The following is a 21519-nucleotide window of genomic DNA, read 5'->3' as shown; positions in this document are numbered from 1 at the left end:
CCTGTTCGTCTCGGACCAACTAGCAAAAATATGAAGTTCATATGAGAAAAGAGATACGAAGCGTTTAATCTGCAGCTGACGGCTTGAACTTTCTTTGATTCCAAAGATTTGTGAACATGGCATTTAGTTTTGTTTGGTATGCTCATTATAGATTGATCAATTACTGAAGTCACGGAAGGCAGAGAAAAGAGTAGGAGGAAGGAGTGGTTCTTTCCATCTCATTATCTTGTAGAGATGTACTGTAATCTTTAGTTATTTTGTATTTTCTACACAGGATGTGATTCACTGCATGTTTATTAGCATAACCTAAGTGAGAAAACATTTATTCCCAATATATGCCTGCTGCTGTATTTGACTGCAGGTCTTTGATCTGGAGCTGATGGCAGGGCACTTAACAGCTCACTGCCCCTGATAGTTAGCGTTGACAAAAGTATGAATAGTGGGCATGTGCGTAAGATGTGCTTGGCAAAAAGTATTTCTACTTCTGCCTAAAATGACATACAATTGTATCCAGCATTTGAGAAAACCTTCAACAAATTTGTATCAATGTCTCTTGGTGGGCTCCAGCTTCTAGAGAGGAGATTTCTCCATGTTCACAGGAAGAACAACTCGTAACGTGAAATCTTGTTTGAGTATTGTCCTTCTGGCTGCACTTTGTTCTTTGTCCAGTCTTGAGTAACTTACAACTAACAAAACAATGTTTTATTGTTATGATTGACTGTTCAAATATCACTCTTTCAGGAATATCCACTTCTGTGTAATTGTAATTGTTTTTTATCACAATAAACAAATGAAGTGATGTAGAACTATATTATACACACACCCATCCTGTCATTACCTCAACGCTTTCATTTCCTGGTTGTCCACAGTAGCCTCGTACATGTTTACTTCCACCATAATTGTTTATTGTCGTCATAACACTTAAGCTTTTTTGGGAAGCGGTGGGCCTCTCACATTTTACGCTTCAACACTCATGATGTTTGTGGGAATTGTTCCTCTCTCTGTCATTATCAGTGCGCTCATGTTTGGTCTGTCTTCTGCCTTAATCTGAGCTCATGCACATCACAGATTATAGTGTGCTTGTGCATGTGCTACAGTATGTGTCATGTCTTGTTAGTGCAGTCGTCATCCTTAATTGTAGGATCCAGTGTATATGAAGCTCGACCTACAAGGTCGGGGTTCCTCTGAGGAGTTTGTGCCCCGAGAGGAGAACATTTAACTACACAGAGAATTTTCTCTCCGCGAACTTGGAGGACCTCACGAGACAAAACGTCAGGATCTCAGTTTATGCAACACCAATTTCAAGTGCTCTTTAAAAAAACCTGTCTCTTGTTAGTCCCTGAACTTTGTGGAAGTGCTATACTAAATTGCTGCAGTACGACTTGAGTCTGGTACATTCATATGTGATGAAATGCTGTAATTTACCCCTTTGTATCCACCTGCCCATTACTGATTTCTGACATTACTGAGAATGACTTTGGGAAATTTCCAGACAGCAGGTACAAACGTGATGCATTCAGCTGCAGGTTGTACTTGTACTGGAAGTGAGGTGAGCATTACTGATAATGACGCATCATGTACAGTTGGATTTTACTCCAGAGGAAAGGGCTTTTACCTGTAAATCACTTGATGTCTAGTTTAAAACCGTGGCGGTGGAATATTAAACTCCAGTATATGTGTGTGTGTGGTTTTCCCACCTTCATTGAAACTTAATCCACTGAGGACACAGCAGCAGGAGCAAAGTTTCCCCAACTCTCTCCTCAATTTCACCTTTAACTTTTCTCTCCTCCTTCTGTGTGTTTCTCTGTTCTGTGATCTTTACTCTTTGATCCTTTCTACCTCGGTCTGTCTCAATTTCACCTGCTTTGTCTGTTTCTGTTCTTTTATCTGACACACACACACACAAATGTAAAGTAAGCTTTCCTAATTGTCCATATAATTAGGTTGCCTTGTCTAATGAAGCTTGACTGATGGAGCAGTGAGAGGGAATCTAAAAGGTAAAGTTAAACCAAAACGATCAAAAGACGCTAAAATGCTTCTTAGAGCTGAGAACTGCAGAGTTTAGTGATAATTCTCTGTGGGTTTGTCACTTCAAGTAACATCTTTCATATTTCACTTCTTTTCCATTGTTCAAAGACACATATTGATGCAACATCAGCAGTTTCCCTGCACATTACACACAGGGATGAAGGATGGGTTTTCATGTTTGAAAAACCCCATGTAAGAAGGAACCTTAATTAAAAGTGTGCTTCGTAAATTATGCCAACAGATTTCCTCTAATATTGACATTTTTTTATGAATAAGATCCGCCTACCTGCAGTTTGTAACTGTGAAGGATATGTGAGGGTCAGACAGGCCGGCTGTGCTCTCTCCTTTTCTATTTATCACCATCTCTCCTCTTCGTGTCCATCCTCCTCTCTCATCTCATGACCGCATCCCATCTTTCGCTGCTTCATCTCCTCCGCTCCCTTTATATTTCCACGTCTCCTTCACATCTTTCCTCCTCCTGTTTCTCTTATCACTCTTGCCTCTCATCCCAGAGGAGACAGTGAACAGTATACTTACAGTAATGCAGGATGGTAAAGCGAGAACAGGGCTTTAAAAAGAAACTCTGGCATGGATTGTATTACCACCAACTCTTCTCTACTAGCCAGCTCTGCCCACAGTGCCCATCTTTCTGTGTGACACTAATGTGGTCAGTAAGATATGACTCATACACAAACCATTTAAGCACCAACGTTAGTTTTGACCAAATATCTCAAGATGGAGTTTGTTCAGGGAGGACATCAGAAAAAAGGATTTTCACACCCTCCTCTCCTAAAGCTGTGTGGGACGGACTTAGTACAACTATGTTTGTAGCCATTAGTCCTCCCACCCTGCGGCTGCATCCTTTTTTAGTACAAAAGGGTTTTCTAACAAGTCCTCTATGGATTGTAGCAACATTACTGCATTAGTTCTGCAAAACATGCTGCTTGAGTGTGTGTTTGAGTGTGATTGTGCTAAAACTGTTACACAATGTGCTGGGGAAGAGGATACAGGACACCACTGGAGGTACATTGGCTACAGATAACGCCAACTTCCCTCAGTGGCTTTGAAGGACGCTGGAGTTTGGAGTTCAGCGTCTCGTGTGTTTGAAAAGAAGGACACTTGAAAGTTACACCTCCTGTTAATCCTTACCTTTGTTGTGTTGTTTCTTGTGAGGTCTGAATACGGTTATTATGTTCTGTTTCTCTCTTTGTCAGAAATAACTCATTTTCTCACTACGGCTGTTTATGTTCGGAAGTGAATGAAACATTGTTGAGCTGTTTTTACTGCACTGCTGTCCTCTCTCAGTAGATCTGCAATTCAAGCATCGTATTTATTACACTGCATTGTGTTGTTTTACTGTGTTGGAGTACAGTAAGGGCCAGTGAGTGAAGTTAGTCACTGGTCAGCATGCAGTGCAGTAGGGCTGTTAAAGTAAAATATATAAGGTTTAACTGTTTTCATCGCACAAAGTTTGTTTTATAGCATTTCTCATCTACCAATTATTGTATTTTAGGCATAACTATTTATTCAGAACTCACTCTTTGTGTGGCTCTCTCACATCTGCAGTTGGTGTAATGAGCAAGCAGCCTCTGCAGAAGATTTAGCTAAAAGTCCTCATTCTTAAGTCAATATGACAATTAAAGCTGTATTCCTATCAGAGAATTGTTGAAGTGGCTACCTAATTAGCTAACTTCTGTGTCTTTCTTGTAAAGAGTTTTTGTATTCATGTCTAGCACAGGCCTCCAGTGTCTGCCAGAGACATGTTTCCAGCGGAGGATGATAAAAGTCAAAGCTGTTTAAATGTCTACTTTAGCTCATCTGGTGATTTACTGCCTTAAAGCAGATATAGACTTGGCTCACCAGCATGGAAACTGTTCACTGTAGAATATGCTGTCCCGTTAGTTTTTACTCTTGTTTCTTCTCTTATCTGCTGGATATTATTAGTAGCTCACATGTTACAGGAGCTTACAGACTGGTAATAGTGTCTATACAGCTCACAGATTTCATCCCGATACGAAATGATATCGATTCTTTGGACAACTATAAGATATTTGTTGATATCACAAAGTCTGCCATGATACACATTTGATTTGATTAAATTTAGGGGCCTGCAATCAATATGAGAAGATATGATATGTAACACGATCAGCTTTATTTATACCAACTCACAAAAAGCAACTAAAATACAATTTGCTATTTTTATTACTGGGCTCTTCCACACATTTAAATGGAAAACCATCTGTTCTTTTCTTTTTATAAAAACAATAAAATAGACCTCCTGTTCACTATGAAGTGACACATTTCTCATTGTTTGAATGTTTACGGAGGAGGTACGCTTGGACGGATATGGGGACACAGACGTGCCGTGGGAACGTCAAAATAAAGGCGTATATAATAGATGATGATATATATCGATTGTTTTCACTTTGCTATTGGATAATTGATCATCGAATCGATACATCGATGGATCGTCACATTCCAGCGCTGCTCTGATGGTTACACACAGGCCAAACAGATTCTCCTCTAAATCTCTTTTTTTAACATCTGCCCTGCAGCTGGAGACATTTGGTTTTATTGCCGTGACATTTCTATGCTGTTCGACGAAGCGATCCTTCGAAAGCCCTGTGACTACGACAGGATATAATTTTACATGTTTTGATGTAGCTTGAGCCACACAGACACATTTGCACTTTGTACCAAGTGAAGTTCAGCAGCACACGCGACTCTATTGGGTGTATCTTCCCTCGACTGAGCTTGAAGCTTCTGTTTCTGCATCGCAGGGATTTTGTGTTTGTTTACTTAACACCATTTGAGTTTTTCTCTGATCTGTTTTGATTTGGAGTTGTGTGCGTTTGTCCCTTTTATTTTCTGTATTTATGACCTTGCATACTTCTGTGCCCTTTGTTTTGTTTTTCTACCTGTCAACATGTCTGCAAGACTGTTTGTTCTTTTATGTGTTTCACGTTCACAGACACACTGCAGTGGGTCGATAGTATGGCGTCAGATTAGGAAAGGAAAAGCACAATAGGTCACATTATTGAGCTGTTGGTCATTTTCACCTGTAACTGATTACTCTGTGTATATGTACACAGCTCTGGGGTTGTACATTAGTGCAAATGTTACCACTGTTGTCGGGTGAAAGCCTTGTAATTACAGTTTTTTTCATTTTCGTATTATATTGACTTTAATTAAAGGATTAAAGGATTACATGCTCCTCTAAATTCTTCAACCTCTCGGGCTTAGAAGCCTTTAAAACCAACCGGATTATGATCAAAACTGCATTGTCATCAAGCTAAACACACCTGTTTCTGTCTCTTGTTGACATTTTGAAGATAATACAGATTTCACCCGACAGCGATTATGATTTCAAAGAGGGAAAAAGATAAAAAAGCAGAGTGTGAAAGAAGGGCAGGAAATAAAAGAGTAGAGAAGAAAGCAGAGGAGGCTCTTCTTCTCAGGAGGAGGGTGGAGAGAGGTGTATTGTTACAAATGAGATGGAGCTGTGGCGAAGGGAGAGGAAGACTTGAGAGAAAGAGGAGATGATCAGGTTTACTGAGCTATCTCTTATATATGCAACGTATGTGTTTGTCTTACACAACTCAGTATTTTCTTAAAAGCAGGGGTGGAAAGTAACTAAGTACATTTACTCAAGTGCTCTACTTAAGTACAATTTTGAGGTTTGTTGGCGGTCTAATACTTTTGAGGTCCTTTTTCTTCCACTTATTACTTATATACTTCTACTCCACCACATTCAGAGGCAAATGTTGTACTTTTGTACTCCACTACATTTATTTGACATAATAACTTAAGTTACTTGTAGATGCAGATTATTAATACAAAACTAGATGATGATATAATATTAAAGGTAAAGCTACCCAGCAGCAGTACAATGAGCGCCACCTTTACCAGCTGCAACATTAAGCTAATGAATATATTAATGCCTCAATGATTATAATATACATATCATTCTAAAATGTACCATATTGCATAATGATTGGTTTTACTTTTGATACTTTTAATAGATTTTAATTATGATTTAAATTACAAGTCAGAGTTAGAAAAGATAAGAGAGAACCTGGAACGTATTGCACATTCAAAATCTGTGCTTTTACTTAAGTAAATTTTTAAATGCAGGAGTTTTGTAACAAAGTATTTACTTTACTGAAGTAAAAGGTATGGATATTTCTTCCATCACTACTTCATCAGTGAAGTAAAACTCAGTATATTTATCTCCAGTGTTTGTGTACCTATTTGGTCAAAACTTTATTAACCAAACAAAGACATTTTAGTTTTGTAATTTTTCTGCAGTGACAATATTCTTTAGGGGACGTACATTTTTGGTTGTGACGGACATTCTGTACCATACTGTTACTTGATTGGTGCAATGACTGCATGGACAGGTGTTAACAGGTAACCAGCTGGAGAGACGTTTGCTTTTACTACAACTTGACCACGAAAGGGAAACGGCTAACGCTAGCTAGACCCCACCTCTCTAAAATACAACACTTAGATGTCTCAGTGCAGGCGTTGAAATAACAGAAAGTAGTGTCCAGTGGGAATCATTGCTAAAATTAGCAAGCTAGTCTAATTATAGCCAAGCTATAGCTTCCCCTTTCTACATTCAAGCTAGTTAGCCTAGCTTGCTATGACATGCGCCAGTAAGTAGCAACGGCTAACGACGCTGGCCTTGAATATGGACAATAGCTGCAGTGTCATCACAGTTTTTATTTCCTGACACAAAGAGAAAGGAGACTTTAGATTTCAGTTTGGCTTTAAGAGTTTGCTCTCTTCTACTGACTCATTCTCTATTTTCTTATTTCTTTACTCACTAAATCATCTGTCAGGCTTTAGTTAGCTCCCGGCCCTCCCATCAGGTCACTTTTTACATCCATCATTAAAGTGATGCTGCCATTGCCATTTTCACCCTCTCTCCCATTATCATTGTCTACAGACAATAAATCCTGCTCTGCACTGCTGTGCACCGCATCTCATTGCAGGCGTCATGTCACACTGTGGGCCCTTATTACTTCTTGTTCCCGTCGCAACAGACTCGGGGTCACGATTGATATTCATATAAAATGTCTCATCAGAAAAGAAGTTCTTCACTGGCTGGGATCCCTTCACACATCCAGTAGTGCTCGTCAGTAAGACCTAATTACAACTTTCATAGAGGTCTGCCACCTTCATATAAATGAATCAACCACAGCAGATTGTGGAGAAAACATCGAGATGCTGAAAGGTCACTTAGTTTTTCCTCCAGTTCTGTCAACATGTGCCTGAGCAGGTGGTCAGAAGCAAAGAGGAACTTCACATTGTTCTTCATCTTCTTCTCTGTATACATTTCCTCTCTGCAGTAATGGGCCAGTTTTCCCACAGGGCTCGTTCAGGATTCATCTCACAGTTTAACTAATCTATCTCTATCTCTCTGCAGAGTAAATGAAGGGTGACGCTCTAAAAAACTATATTATCTGACCTGAGAAAATAGTTGTTTTTAAAGTGTCACTAGCAGAATATACCTCTGTATCTCAGCGGTGAACTTACAGGTGAAGATATTCATCCACATGGATGATATAATTCAGTCCTGCAGCATTTTGAAGCTTAATGCAGCGGGTGCTTAATGATGCAGCCGGGTAAATGACCTGCTGCTGATCATCCTCAGCTTCTCTCCTCATTAGCGTCTCTCACCACTTTTAGGAGATGCTGATAGGATAAAACGTGATGTAAAATGTGTCATTAAGAATAATTATTATCGTTAATGCACTGAGTATTGCAATAGAAGTTATTAGGCCCAGTTAATTACTTGTATAATACACGGCCATTATATACATCTGGAAGGCAGCGGATGATTAATGTAGAGATTGACAAACAGGAGTTAATTAAGTCTCTATTTTAAAGACTAAGCGCTACAAATAGGGAATTTTTCCGTTTTCACCTTACTATACACTTGTGTCATTTCAAGTTCTCTCAGTGTTCTCCTCAGAGGGAAAGAGAGAGAAAGCGAAACACAGAGAGTTGACAGTGTCTCCTTCCTCACAGCGTCCACAGTGTTGTCTGCTGAAATCGTCTCCACATAACTGAGCACTAAAGAGCCTACGAGCATGCTCAAATTAATTGGGTCTGGTACAAAATTGCTCCCCTTGTTATGTACATGAACACGTCACGTACACTCGGAGCTTGCGCACTAAGATTCTAAATTTGTTTTCGCCACACTAATCTCAAATTGACATTTTCAGATGCATGCTCTGTGGTTTCAGTTCACATTTCCACCTAAATATCTGCTTTTGTGTGTGTTTGTGTGCCTGTACGAACCGTTATATATCATGTAATATTGTTTTTGGTCTTCCAACACTCTGTTTTATTGTAGCTGGCTAATTATTGACTTCTTTTACAAGTTTAGTTTTGATTATTCAAGATTTCAAGTAAATAAATTCACTTGCCCGGAGCTGATTTAGCTGTAACAAAAAGAGGACATTAGCCAATCGAGAGCAGGTGTCAGTAAACACTTTCTGTCTCTCTAGTCAAGAGCCAGGGTGGCAGTAAAGCCAGCTTAGCCTCACCGTTTATTTCTGTTGGCTCTATATTTAGAGCTGTTAATGATTCTGCTCTGTTCTTCACCAGCTTTCTCACTCTTAACTACATATCATTATCCAAACCACTATGAGTTTCTCTTTACAAGTCATTTTCTATATGTTGATATACATTAGACCTGAACAGATTGGTCTATTAATTGGGGAATCTGGAAAATTGATGTTGAATTACTTATCTTCAGCTTTAATGCCACTCAGCCACCATACATACGGCATTCATCTGCTGTACATCCTGTTAATGTGACGAGAGCAGCGCTCACAATGGCTGCGTAATTGAGAGTCAAACGGAGGCCAAACGAAAAAATCAACACTGTCAATCGTTTTATCTGTCGCAAGTGAAGAACGCTTTCTAGAAGCGTGGATGAGTATTAATGTGACATTGCAAGGACACTGTAGAGCTGAAGTGGATGTGTGTGTGTGTGTGTGTGTGTGTGTGTGTGTGTGTGTGTGTGTGTGTGTGTGTGTGTGTGTGTGTGTGTGTGTGTGTGTGTGTGTGTGTGTGTGTGTGTGTCTGTATAGAGGCAGGGTTGTCCTTTTATCCTGTTGGTTTAACCTTGACACACACACACACACAGCGGTGCAGCTACAGAAGCAGGTGTCAGAGAACATTCAGAATTACAACGGGTGATAGAAGTAGCAGCAGGGAGTGACAGACTGATTCTAACGTCACTCAGGATCCTCGCAAGGCACTTCACACCTCCAAAATAAGATGCGTACGACTAATTACAGCCTGTTACAAGATCAAGACATTATCTTAAAGGGTATCTTTACCGAGGACCTTTTTCAGCAACTTCGCACATCAATGATGGACATTTTCTTCTCTCTGCTCCTGTTTGACTTTAAATCTGTCTTTTCCCACTTGTAGTAAACAAGTGCTACACACCCTGACTCCATATGCATTTCTTTTATTCAAATGAAGTTTTGGCCCTCAGGCCTTCTTCAAGTTCAACAATGGCCTGAGGGCCGGAACGTCATTTGAATACAAGAAATGCATATGGAGCCATAGCAGGAAACACTTTTTCCTACTTCCAAGTCAACTTCCATTGATCGACAACCCTTCGCGTTACTTTTCTATTAATGACGTTATTGTTCTGCCATTGTGTTGGCGGGGGTCTAAGGCATGTGCAGTGCAGTTCAGTAAGCCATGTGTGCGTACAGTATGTGTCTGACTGTGAGAGTGTTTTCAGGTGGAAGGGTGTGAGGAGGGGGGGCGGGGGGGAGTTGGATCATGGAGTTCATTTTGGTAACGTGTCCCTCTCCTCCCTCCCACTCTGCTGTGTAATAAGGCCAGACGTGGTCATTACTAGTAATGGAAACGGATGATACTGTAAAATCCATGTGGAGGAAGCAATGAGGCCAAGTCGTTAACACTCGATGAGGGGAGAAGGACAAAGAGTAGATGATTGGCATTAAATTAGTATGTTTATGTTTGTGTTTGTTTATTGTTTGTTTAATGAGTTTGTCGGTAGAAAACTAGATGTCAGACTTTCCTCCAGCACACGAACAAATCCCACCAGATACACAACATCTCTCATCTCTCATATCATCTCTCACCGAAATCTAATCCACTAGTCCTTGAAGCATTTTTCCACTAACACGTTTAGGTTTTTGTTTAGGTCTTGTTGAACTACAAGACACTCCGTTCACTTGCAGTCGTACCGTGGTGTTGCGTGGTGTGTCTCTTCTCTCACAAACAACATTAAGCCGAGTGCAAACACTGGCTTGAGACCGACAGCAGCAGGATTTGAGCTGTGTATAAATGAATGTGAATTATGCTAATTGACAAAAGTAACTATCACCACAAATAAATAAGATACAAAGATAAGTGTTAATAAAAGACTTCTGGGTTATAACCTACAACCAGATCCAAAATGGAGCAGGCAATTGAAAGCTAACCCTATTATCTGCGCTAAAATAAAATTAGCTGATGTGATTTAGGGGAGCTCTAGTGGAAAATACATTTATTTTGTGTAGAGTTTTGTAGATGGGAATTACCACAAATTGTTTCGGCGGATGTGCTCATTAACGTCACATGGTGAAACTCATATGACTCTGGACTATTAGACAACAACAGCAGCACGATTCAGACCATCCCTCCACCTCCTCTCCTCTGGGGTCTGTGTGTCCTCACACCGCAGCCTCCTGTATCTGTTTCCTCCCTAACCCTGCCGTGAAGATGAAGGTGACAGACGAGGCTGACCAGCATCTCACAGTATAGAGATCAAAGTGAACATGTTACACTAATATAGATGTTTATACTCGTTTTCCAAATCCCAAATTATGATATTTCTTCTTTTTTTTTCTTTCATCAAACTGTTTACTGTCGGCGTGACAGATGGTGTTGAAAATGGACTCAAAGAAAAGTGCTAATATTAGCTATTACACACAGGTGTCATTGTATGCGTTTGTATAAGGAAGGAGGTTTAAATATTTAAAGAAATGCATCATCACTCTCTACCTCGCTTCTGTCTCTCATTCATTCATGCATAACAAATATTAAGGTACAATATGCATGTATTAAAGGCTGAGGTAGAAACATGAACAAACCTTACGTTACACACACCAAAACAGTCATAAGTCACACTTTCAAATCAAATCAAATCAAATCAAATGTATTTGTATAGCCCAATGTCACAAATTACACATTTGTCTCAGTGGGCTTTACAGACTGTACAGGTTATGACACCCTCTGTCCTTAGACCCTCTGTCCTTAGACCCTCGCATCACACAAGGAAAAACTTCCTAAAAGAAACCCCATAATTAAAGGGGAAAAATGGAAGAAACCTCAGGGAGAGCAACTGAGGAGGGATCCCTCTCCCAGGACGGACAGACGTGCAATAGATGTCGTGTGTACAGGATAAACAACATAGTACAAATACAACATTTGACAGAGAATGATGTTGTGTTGAAAAAGAGAAAGTTTGGATGAATCCAGGAAAATGTCAAAAAGGTTTCCCGGTGTCCAGCAGGATCAGGGCAGCAGGCGCAGCCACGATTCCTGATCCTGAAGTAAACTTTATCAGTGGCAACCTGCCACATGAGAGACAGAAACTCTGGGGATGATGCCCCGGATGATGAGTTAGTAACATACATTTACATAAATGCATACAGATAGAGAGGGAGAAGAAGAGAGAGGGAGGGGAGGAGAGAGGAAGAGAAGGAAGAGAGCAGGGAGGTGTCCCCCGGCAGTCTAAGCCTATAGCAGCATAACTAGGGGCTGATCCAGGGCAAACCTGAGCCAGCCCTAACTATAAGCTTTATCAAAAAGGAAAGTCTTTAGCCTACTCTTAAATGTGGAGAGTGTGTCTGCCTCCCGAACACACGTTGTTTCCTAAAGTGTTTTCCTCACATACTGTCCTCTCCTTACTTATTGTTTAATCTTTCTCTCTCTGTCCCTCTCTTCAGCCGAGCCTCTTCCTCTGATGGACCTGTGTCGGCGTGCAGCCCGCCTGGCGTTGGGTCGGGAGCGGCTTCAGGAGATCGAGAGCCTGCCTCTGCCCCAGTCCCTGAAAAATTACCTCCAATACCAATGACTGACACCAGCAGAGCCAACTGGGAGTACAAGGACACAAACCAGACCACCGAAGTCCAAAGATGGATGGATAAAATAAGTTAATTAAAGGATGCAAAGAGAGGATGATGGATGAAAGGTTGTCCACACTGAGAGCCAGCGCTCTACAAAAGATGGATTTATTTACGGATGGAGAGAAAGTTGGTGGATGAACTAACTGAGGAGGAGGAAGGAGGTCCAGTCTTTCAAACTAAGACAGCACCTGCTTCTTTTGGATTTCGAGCTGCTTTTTCATTTGTTTTTGACTTGAAATAAATTATTGATGATGGTATCCCATCAGCATCTCACTCATCCAGAAAGAAAACCCATCCGGTGATAAAGAGGTGACAGTGTTCAGATGACCACCGCCACCTAGTGATGAGAATGAAAACTGCGCTGAGAAAGCACACTAATCCTATCCTGGAGGCCTTTTTGACATACAGTCAGTGACCATATCATTGCTGTTGAGTTCCACAGTCTGTATTCATGGTCTCCCCTGGCTCAGGGGACAGGCTACAGAGCCCAGATGTCCAAGAGGATTTTAGCACTAATGTAGTTTTTATCTGATTGACTCAGGGCCCGACCAAACGCTCACATCGCATACAGAGTAAAAACATGGCTGCAAGGTGGATGCAAAGTTTAGTCAAATTAAATAAGCATGCCGAACTTATCTCCTGGCTTTATGCAGACATTCGATGAGAGTTGAGCCCTTTTCAGACATGGAATAAGTAACGTTTGTTAGTTAAAGTCATGGCTTTTTGTCATTCAGAGGTGGTTACGTAAAAGTGTGTTAAGTTATGCATATGTTCACAATGCTTAGTATTTAGCACCTGGTGCGCGAGGAGTGGTGGAGATGACAAACTAATTATTTAAAGGAAGCAAAAGTATCAGTGATGGGTTTTTAAAATGTATTTTGTTGTTTAAGTGTTAATTAATGAATCATTGGTCAGCGCTCACCAATTTCATCATTTATGAGTTTATTTTATTCTGCTGCGTATGTTTTACTATAATTGCCTAATACAGAATGACTCGAGATTGGGACTCTCGTTTGCTTTATGCTGTATGTAAAGCATTTCTATATACAGGATATGTATCATTTCATCCCTGCAGTTACCCTGAATGTAACTTGAAAAATGAAAGAGGGGATCTGATGGTTATTGTTATTGTTAGATTTGATTTTTTTCTACCTCTTTCGCCCCACTCTACTTGGGGAAATAAGAATCCTTTTTTAAAGTGCAATCTGACTTGACAACAATCTCCTCAACAACTTAAGATCGGCTCATTTACAGTGTTTCGATGCGTTTCAAGGTGATTGCATCTTTTTGTGCATAAAGAATTATAATTACGTGGTCATTATTTTTTTACAGTGTTCTTAAAGCTCCTGAAACCCAACTCTGAATTATTTATCTGTAACATTAAATCCTCATAACCTAAAAAATACTAATACTAAGGACTGTGTGGGTGTAGTTTAAACATATTTGATTGACAATACTCCAAACAAACCACCAATTGCCATCATATTTGAATTCAAATATTGCTGAATCTTGATTGGTGGATAGAAATAGGTACAATCACAAACCTTTCTTACTTCTAACAGAAGATTGTGTTCTTGTAGGACCCCCATCAGTCATAGTGAGAAGCTGAATACTTTTTAAGGGAACAAGACGTGCATTTAATCCTTTTATGTGCTTAATTTGTGTTGCTGTGGCCTTTATGATATTGTGATGAGATCCTATTGAAACCTGTGTGTTGTGGGAAGTGTTCTGGAAATATTATTAGGTCGAATTTATTAGGATTGCTGTCATGACTTTTACATAACGAGCTACGTGTCTGAAAGGGGCTTTAACACCAAAATAAACAGGACAAAACTGCTTGAACTGTTTAGTGGTACTGAGAACCATTCCTCCTCACAGGACTCAAAATCATGTATTATGATGTCAATCACGACCAAAGTATTTCATACTAAGCCATGGAGTGTGTGAGTGTGTCTGTAGGTCGCGGCCCTTCGCAGTATAAATGGTGCTGATATGCTGTTGGCAGAAAGAAGCCTCACCAGCTGCTGTAGCTCACTGGTACCAGACAGTATCTGTCTGCCGTCCGCACAACTGTCTTAATGACCACAAACAAACACACAAACAGGACCAGAGCAGATCTAGTCTAACTATTTGATGTAGGAACATTACTGCTACTGCAGCTGCAGGGCAGATTATGAGATGCAGATGACCAATGCCGACACACAAACACACACACACACACACACACACACACACACACACACACTGTAGACCAATCATGTTTTCTTTCCTTGAGTCACTTTTTTTTTTTAAGTGTCTGAGTTTGTATCCTACATTATTAATATTATTATTATTATTATTATTATTATTAATATTAATATTATTGAGTTTGGAGTCGGATGGTGGCAAGATGATGATAATGCAATGACGATTATTTATCAAAAGCTAGTTCTATGTTTTATAAAAGGATGATGATGGTTACATTCAGGTAAATTTAAAACAAGGATGCTGGTGATGAAGGGAGAGAGAAATCAATAGTTGTTTACTCAATGCTGCTTTTTATTATCATTATTATTATTATTATTATTATTATTATTATTATTATTATTATTATTATTATTATTTGTGATGGTGATGGTCTCAGCTTCTGTTTTCATCAGTTAGGATGGTGAGAAAGGGACTATTCAGAAAAGTAGAAGAATGTATGGACAGACGGTGCAGTTGAGATGTCAACAGATATGAAATGTGAATAAAAGCCAAGTGAATTTGAAAAATGTCTGTACATTTTCTTTGTGTTTCTTTCACTTCACAATTTCTTCGCCCAGGCGTCCAAAAACAACACGCCTGATGATTTTTAGGAATGCTTACTGAAATATAAATGTCAAAGTCATCCAAAATACATTCGACACTACAAAACAGAGCTGCAGTAAGATGCAAATGATGGTTCAACTGGGGCTGACACATTTCCAGCTTCTTTAATTGTGTCTGAGGGAGCGTTTAATCTACCGAGGGAGGCCTTGTCGAGGAAAATTTGGCCGTAAAGTATTTGGCTGTAAGTTCTCTCAATTGTCAAGTGTGCAGTTTCCACTTCAGAGAGTAAACCGCTAATGCACTGCTCTTCAGCTCCTGCAGCTGTAACTACAGCTCACACTCAGCCAGGGAGATATCGACGCACTCAAAGTCTGAAAGAAAAAACTGCAGGGGGGAAAGCAGACATTAGTGAGGCCTGATGTGGTTCATATTTCTACTGCACAATGTGGGATCGGACTTATCGGGTCCAGTTCATCATATCCAAACACACACAGGGACTAATGTTTGTGAAATCAATAGACAGACGGTGTAATGCTGCTCTCTGCGTCACTCACGATCCTGCCTGGGATCCAACACTCTTTAACCAGAGAGCCTCTTCACCAAACACACACACTTTCTGTCTAAAAGCAGTCTGATCATCAACAGTTTAATCCGTTTTCCCAACACAGGCTCATTAACACTCAGTTGGTGAAGTCAGACCAGATTTGACCAGGTGAAGTTAAGTTGTGTAGTGTGAAGTGTGTAGTGTGTCGGGACAGGAAATAGGATGGCCAGGGTTGTAAACAAAAACTAACCCTAACCCTCACTAACTCATAGGAAAGATATAAAATCCAAAAACAGCCAGAGATAAAATACTGAACAATGCCTTAAAAACATTTGGCCCAAAGTTGAACTAATTGCTGTTATACATCTTCTTATCAAACACAGTCATTACTCCCTTCACTGACTTTGCACTGATTTGTTTATTTGGTCAGTTTGGTGCAGTTACAAGAATATACACAATGCCCTTAACAATGCTGGCTGATAAATGCAGAGTCTCACCCTTTTCTTTAATGAAATGAATGGAAGATAAAAATCCAGTCTGACGACATCATAACAGATGCATCTGGACACATTTAATCAGGATGGTTTACAGGCTATAAGCTCCATAACATACTACATACTTTTATTAAGTACACTAGTATCAAAGTTGTATATTTATTGTATACTTGTCAATTACTCATTTTGGATAATGGCCCCCATTAGGCTAGTATTATTATTTATTATGATATTATTGGATTATTATTACAGGTGCATTAACATTAGTTTAGTTTAGTTTGCAGGCAGCATTTTAATGTTGTAGCTGGTTGAGGTGGATCTAATTCTAACTGCTTTATATCACATTTTCTAAACATATATATTTTATATGTAAAATAAAGTAACTATAGCTGTTAGATAAACATAGCGGACAAATAGTATTGTTGTACAATTATTGAGTAAATGTACTTATTGTGCTCGACCACAGACAATCCTCAATCTATGAAAAAACGTATAAACTAACAAAGTCTATGAAATACTTTGTAACAGACTAAACATATGAACATACAGTAACCGAGGAGGAAAACACCACCTGCTGCACCTCCGCCTGCCTGCTGCACACAGACACTGCTGCCGCACACAGACACTGCTGCCGCACACAGACACTGCTGCAGCACACAGACACTGCTGCTGCACACAGACACTGCTGCCGCACACAGACACTGCTGCCGCACACAGACACTGCTGCCGCACACAGACACTGCTGCCGCACACAGACACTGCTGCTGCATTTAACCCTGATGCTCGCTATAGCAGGAAAATGGCAACAAAGCTGCTCTTAGATTCTATTCTGGGACTTGAACTGAGCTGAGGTGTGAAAAGGGTCCGCAGCACATTTCCCTCCTGGGGTGAGCAGTTTGCCTTCAGAGTGGAGATGAAAAACAGTGAAATGTATTTCTCATTAACACGTTGCATAAAATTATTATGACTGCGACCATCTGGGACTGCATGGGAGGTTGAAACAAGTGGAAAATAAGGCAACAAGGTACTTCATGAGCCTTTGGTTCATGTCCCGGTTATTGTCATAACAATGCTATAGCATAGTATGTCATAATGAACTAATCATTATATAGTATGGCATAAAAAATGAAAAAGACAGTCATAAAACAGTCATAAAACATAAGTCATATTTGAATATGTCATCAAAAAGTCATGATGAGAAAATTACATAAAAATGTAATATTTAAGTATGTCATTAAAAATGTCTTTAAAAAGTCATAGTATAGTTTGTCATTAAAATTTATCCTACAAATTACATTAAAAATAAGTCATAGAATAGGATGTCATCAAAAAGGTCATAAAACATATCATAGAAATGTCATAGTATAGTATGTCATAAGAAAAGTAAAGTATTTAATTGAAATAGTCAGAGTAAAGCATGTCATAAAGAAATGTCATAAAAAGTCATAACATTCATAGTATGACATAAAAATGTTATAGTAAAGTATGTCCTAAATAAACATCATCAAAGAGTCGTATTTGAGTCATAATATTGTATGTCATTAAGAAAATCATAAAAACTTATAATAGGCTCCTGTCATGAAACATATCATATATATGCCATAAAGAAGTCATAGTGTAGGATGTCATTAAAAACGTCATGGTCAGAATAATTTAGTGTCACACAGTCAGTGTTCACTCACAGTCCTCCGACAGTTGCTGGTTTACTTAGGATGTAATAGTAGGAAACATTTGCCAACTCATCTATAAATATACCATAAACATGCATCAGACTTTGTGGGAGTTTAGATACTGTAACAAAAGACTTTCTAGAATCTAGAGAATTCATTTTCACTGCTGTAACCCTCGACGTCTGCTTGCATGTCGCTCTTTATTCTGTGGAGTCTGCTGCACAGAACGATGACAGAAATAACATCTGCAGCATGGAGATGTTCAGGAGGGTAAAGAATGCACGTTTACAAAAGCAATTCACGTGTTCATACACATCTTCTGTACAGTCAGGGAATGTATTATACATGGAAAGGTCTTGTGTACAAACTATTTTATTTACAATATACAGTTGTGAGCCCTGAAGAACACAAGAAGAAAGACATTTTTCTTTCTTTCTTTCAAACCTGCAACACCATTTTGCATACTTTCTTTTACAAACTTATTGCAAACTAAAAATCTGAAGAAACTCAATAGCAATAATCGGATATTCTTGCCAGTCTAAGGCACTATGTAGTTTTGTAGTGCACATTAAGCTACTAATTGGCCGATAGTATTGCTCCATCCTCCGGGACCTGCTGGGTTAGAAATGAAAAGTCAGCACTGTTGTGAGCGGGAAGCCGAAGCAGAGCTGCAACATTTCATCTACACAAGCTCTGGACATTTGATAGATAAACTCAAATAAAAGCTTGGAGAGATTAATAAAAAATCCACATACAAAGGATTATACAACAAGAGGGTTTTCAACTTAAATATTCCTGATGTGATGTTTTTCAAACAGAACATTTCGTCTGAGAAATGACGATTCCAAAAACAAAATATTGTAATAAATACAGTCATTTTTAAAAAACTCATATATTGTTCAAAGGTTGTTCTTTATTTGAACACATATTTCATAAACTAAAGATAACCACATTTGATGGACGAAGTAGATTCTTTCATTCATCATCAATTTCATAGTTATGATGTTATCTTGCGAGGGTTTTTGTCTGAATATATTACATTTTGTCCCGGTTAATCCTTCCACCAGCAGGGATCAGTAATACTCCACAATTGAGTTGAACCTTGTTGGTTCTACAGCATCTCTGTACTACACACACACAGGGAAGAGCTGATATTGATATCATCTCAGCGAAGTTAAAATAAGCAAACAACAAATGCTTATTAATATAAGTACCAGGATTTAGTTTTTTATTTACGTTTGCTATTTGTGTTTTGTTTTTCTGCCACTGAGATGAAATCGTCACTGATGATCATACATTTTATTAAATGAGACTTGTTTTCCAACACTGTTAAAGCACAACAGGTTTTTTTTAAATGATCATATTATTGCTTTTGTTTATCAGACCTGAACACTTTTGTAGTTTCCCTTACAGCAGCCACATCCCGCAATGACTGGTCTAGACGCCCACGGTGGATTGTAAATTGGTTTCTTTATGGCCCCATTCTCCACATTGTTGCAAAATGTTACATCATTAAATGTGTGTCAGTGTGTATCTTTACCACCACATTCAACGTTTTCCAAGTATTGCATGACTTTTTATTAACATACTTTTCAGTTGGTCCCCTGACTGTGGGCCATCTTCATCATGTGTTTTTGGTTTGTGATCATCATTCTTGTCGTGAGACTAAAATCCATATCAATATGAATATCTCTAAACTTTTGTATCATTGTGTAAATATTCTTTTTCTTTTCCATTTATTTATTTTTACCATTGTGTGGGAGTTCTTGTTCAGTTTGCTCTTTCACGTTTTCCTTTATAAAATATGTATCTTTATACTGTAATGTCCACATTAAATATTAAATAATGAAATATAATATAAGTATAAAGATAAAAAAAGGTTAAAATAAATGCTATTTGTTTTCTTTATTTCCAACAAAGGATATCTTTCATAAATTATACTTGTTGTAAGAGTAGCTTTTTGCCTTATTTATTTTATTTATTTATTCCTCAACAATTTTATATTAAAAACTTTGTTCTTTTATGGGATCAGTAATACTCCACATAATTATTGGTGAGTATATGTTCTTGATTCAGTCTTTCACTTAGAGCTGCACTAATTGATAAAACTAATTAATTCATAAGTTTTCACCATTTATAACTGATGTTTAATTGTGCAACACATTTGATATGGTAATGTTTGAGTATGTATTCCTGCATGATACTTATTGTAGTAAAACCACTGTGAGTAATATCATGTAAATCACACCTGTCTATGCAAGGTTGATATGGAAACATATGAAACACACAGTCAGTTCGCTCCAACATGTGCGCACACACACACATGCACGCACACACACACGCACACACACACACGCATGCACACACACACGCGCACGCATGCACACACACACACACACGCACACACACACACACGCACGCACACACACGCACGCATGCACACACACACACATGCACACACACACACACACACGTCAGATGTCTGGCGCACAAACAAGCGGGAGAGCTGGTTAGAGTCTAAAACAAGTCTTTATTGGTCAATATACAGAAAGCAGTGGGATGACCACTAAAGAGAGAGAAATCCCAACCATTTTGTTTACAAAAAGAAAAAGAAACGGATATATAAAATAACTGTCTTGAACATTTTTACAGGGTTTGTTTTCATATGTAAAAGAATCTGTTTCCTCTTTAATCTTTCAGAAGCACAATATGACAAAAGGGGACGAGGGGGAAACAAGGCAGTTGTTTCACAATGATGACATCACAATCACAGGTGCTTAAAGGCCAACAGAGGGAGGGACAGGTGAACAGGAGAGTACCAGTCACAGAGCTCAGAGGGAGTAACAGTCACTGATACATGTGCGGGCAGGAACAGCTGAGAGTAGAAAGGGGAGATGGGAATGTTACTTTTAGATCATTTAAATGTAGACAAACTCACGGGGGTAAATTTGTCTGAGCAAGTTTGCTTAATCTGCAATAACAATGTTTACAAGATGGAATTAATATTAAAGAAGTTTCCACTTCTGCTTTAGTTTTAATGACGTGCAGGAGTGGCGCCTTGATAAAGTGAGTAAGATAAACAAACCTTTTTGTCCAGCATTTAGCTCTGTGTGTCGTCACCGGACTGTAAAGGGGCACTTCACCAATTTAACGGTTCAGTTTACTCCTCCAAAGGGGCAATACTCTGTCACCTGTCAGTTCTGAGTAAAGTAACCTTGATGATGTAATCAGGGTTATCTTATCTTGGACATGAGACCCACGTTAAACAGAAATCCTGCATCACAAACTGGAAGTTCGAAAAGACCTGAGGCCGGTTCCACAAAGATATTTTAGAGTGTGTGTGGGAGACACGTTAGCCACCTTCCCCAGGCACACTCAGGGCTCAGAGCCATGTTTCCATGGTAACAACAAGTGACATCTGCTAATCAGTGGCAACAACTGAGGAACAAGAGGACACGGGGCGAGTAATGACAAGGGAAATAGTTTTTAGAGGCCGCAGTAAGAGACAGTCAGTTATGTTCGAAAGAAACTATACAGAGTCTGGTGACTGATGAGTCAGCAGAAATACTGAGCCAATGCTTATATTCAATGGATCAGCCATGTTTTTACTTAAGAACTGGACAGCTTTATGCAAAGGTTTGATGGAAGCCTCAGTCAAAGTCTATCTTTGTGAAATCGGCGGCTGTGCATTTGTCAGGCAGGTCTAAGAAAAGTTTGGAGATTCACCCGTAAATAACTAGGCACTAAAGTCAGGAGGTCTCTGCCACGGGTGCATTTTGACAGTTTCTTTCAGATCTGTCTCTCGTCCCCCAGCAGTATGA

General features: G+C 39.2%; 1 protein-coding gene across 3 annotated transcripts in view; it reads left to right on the top strand.

Moving 5' to 3' along the window:
* Positions 1 to 14953, top strand: part of spsb4a (splA/ryanodine receptor domain and SOCS box containing 4a) — a 65256-nt gene extending 50303 nt beyond the window's left edge. For all 3 annotated transcript variants that reach the window (XM_029454008.1, XM_029454007.1, XM_029454009.1), the window contains exon 3: positions 12021 to 14953. In XM_029454008.1, coding sequence (XP_029309868.1) covers positions 12021 to 12148 — 128 coding nt within the window. In that variant the 3' untranslated portion in view covers positions 12149 to 14953. The remainder of the gene's footprint in view (positions 1 to 12020) is intronic.
* Positions 14954 to 21519: the final 6566 nt, after the last annotated feature.

Source organism: Cottoperca gobio, chromosome 17, assembly GCF_900634415.1.
Source record: "Cottoperca gobio chromosome 17, fCotGob3.1, whole genome shotgun sequence".
Taxonomy (NCBI): Eukaryota; Metazoa; Chordata; class Actinopteri; order Perciformes; family Bovichtidae; genus Cottoperca; species Cottoperca gobio.
This window is presented reverse-complemented; position numbering and strand designations above follow the sequence as displayed.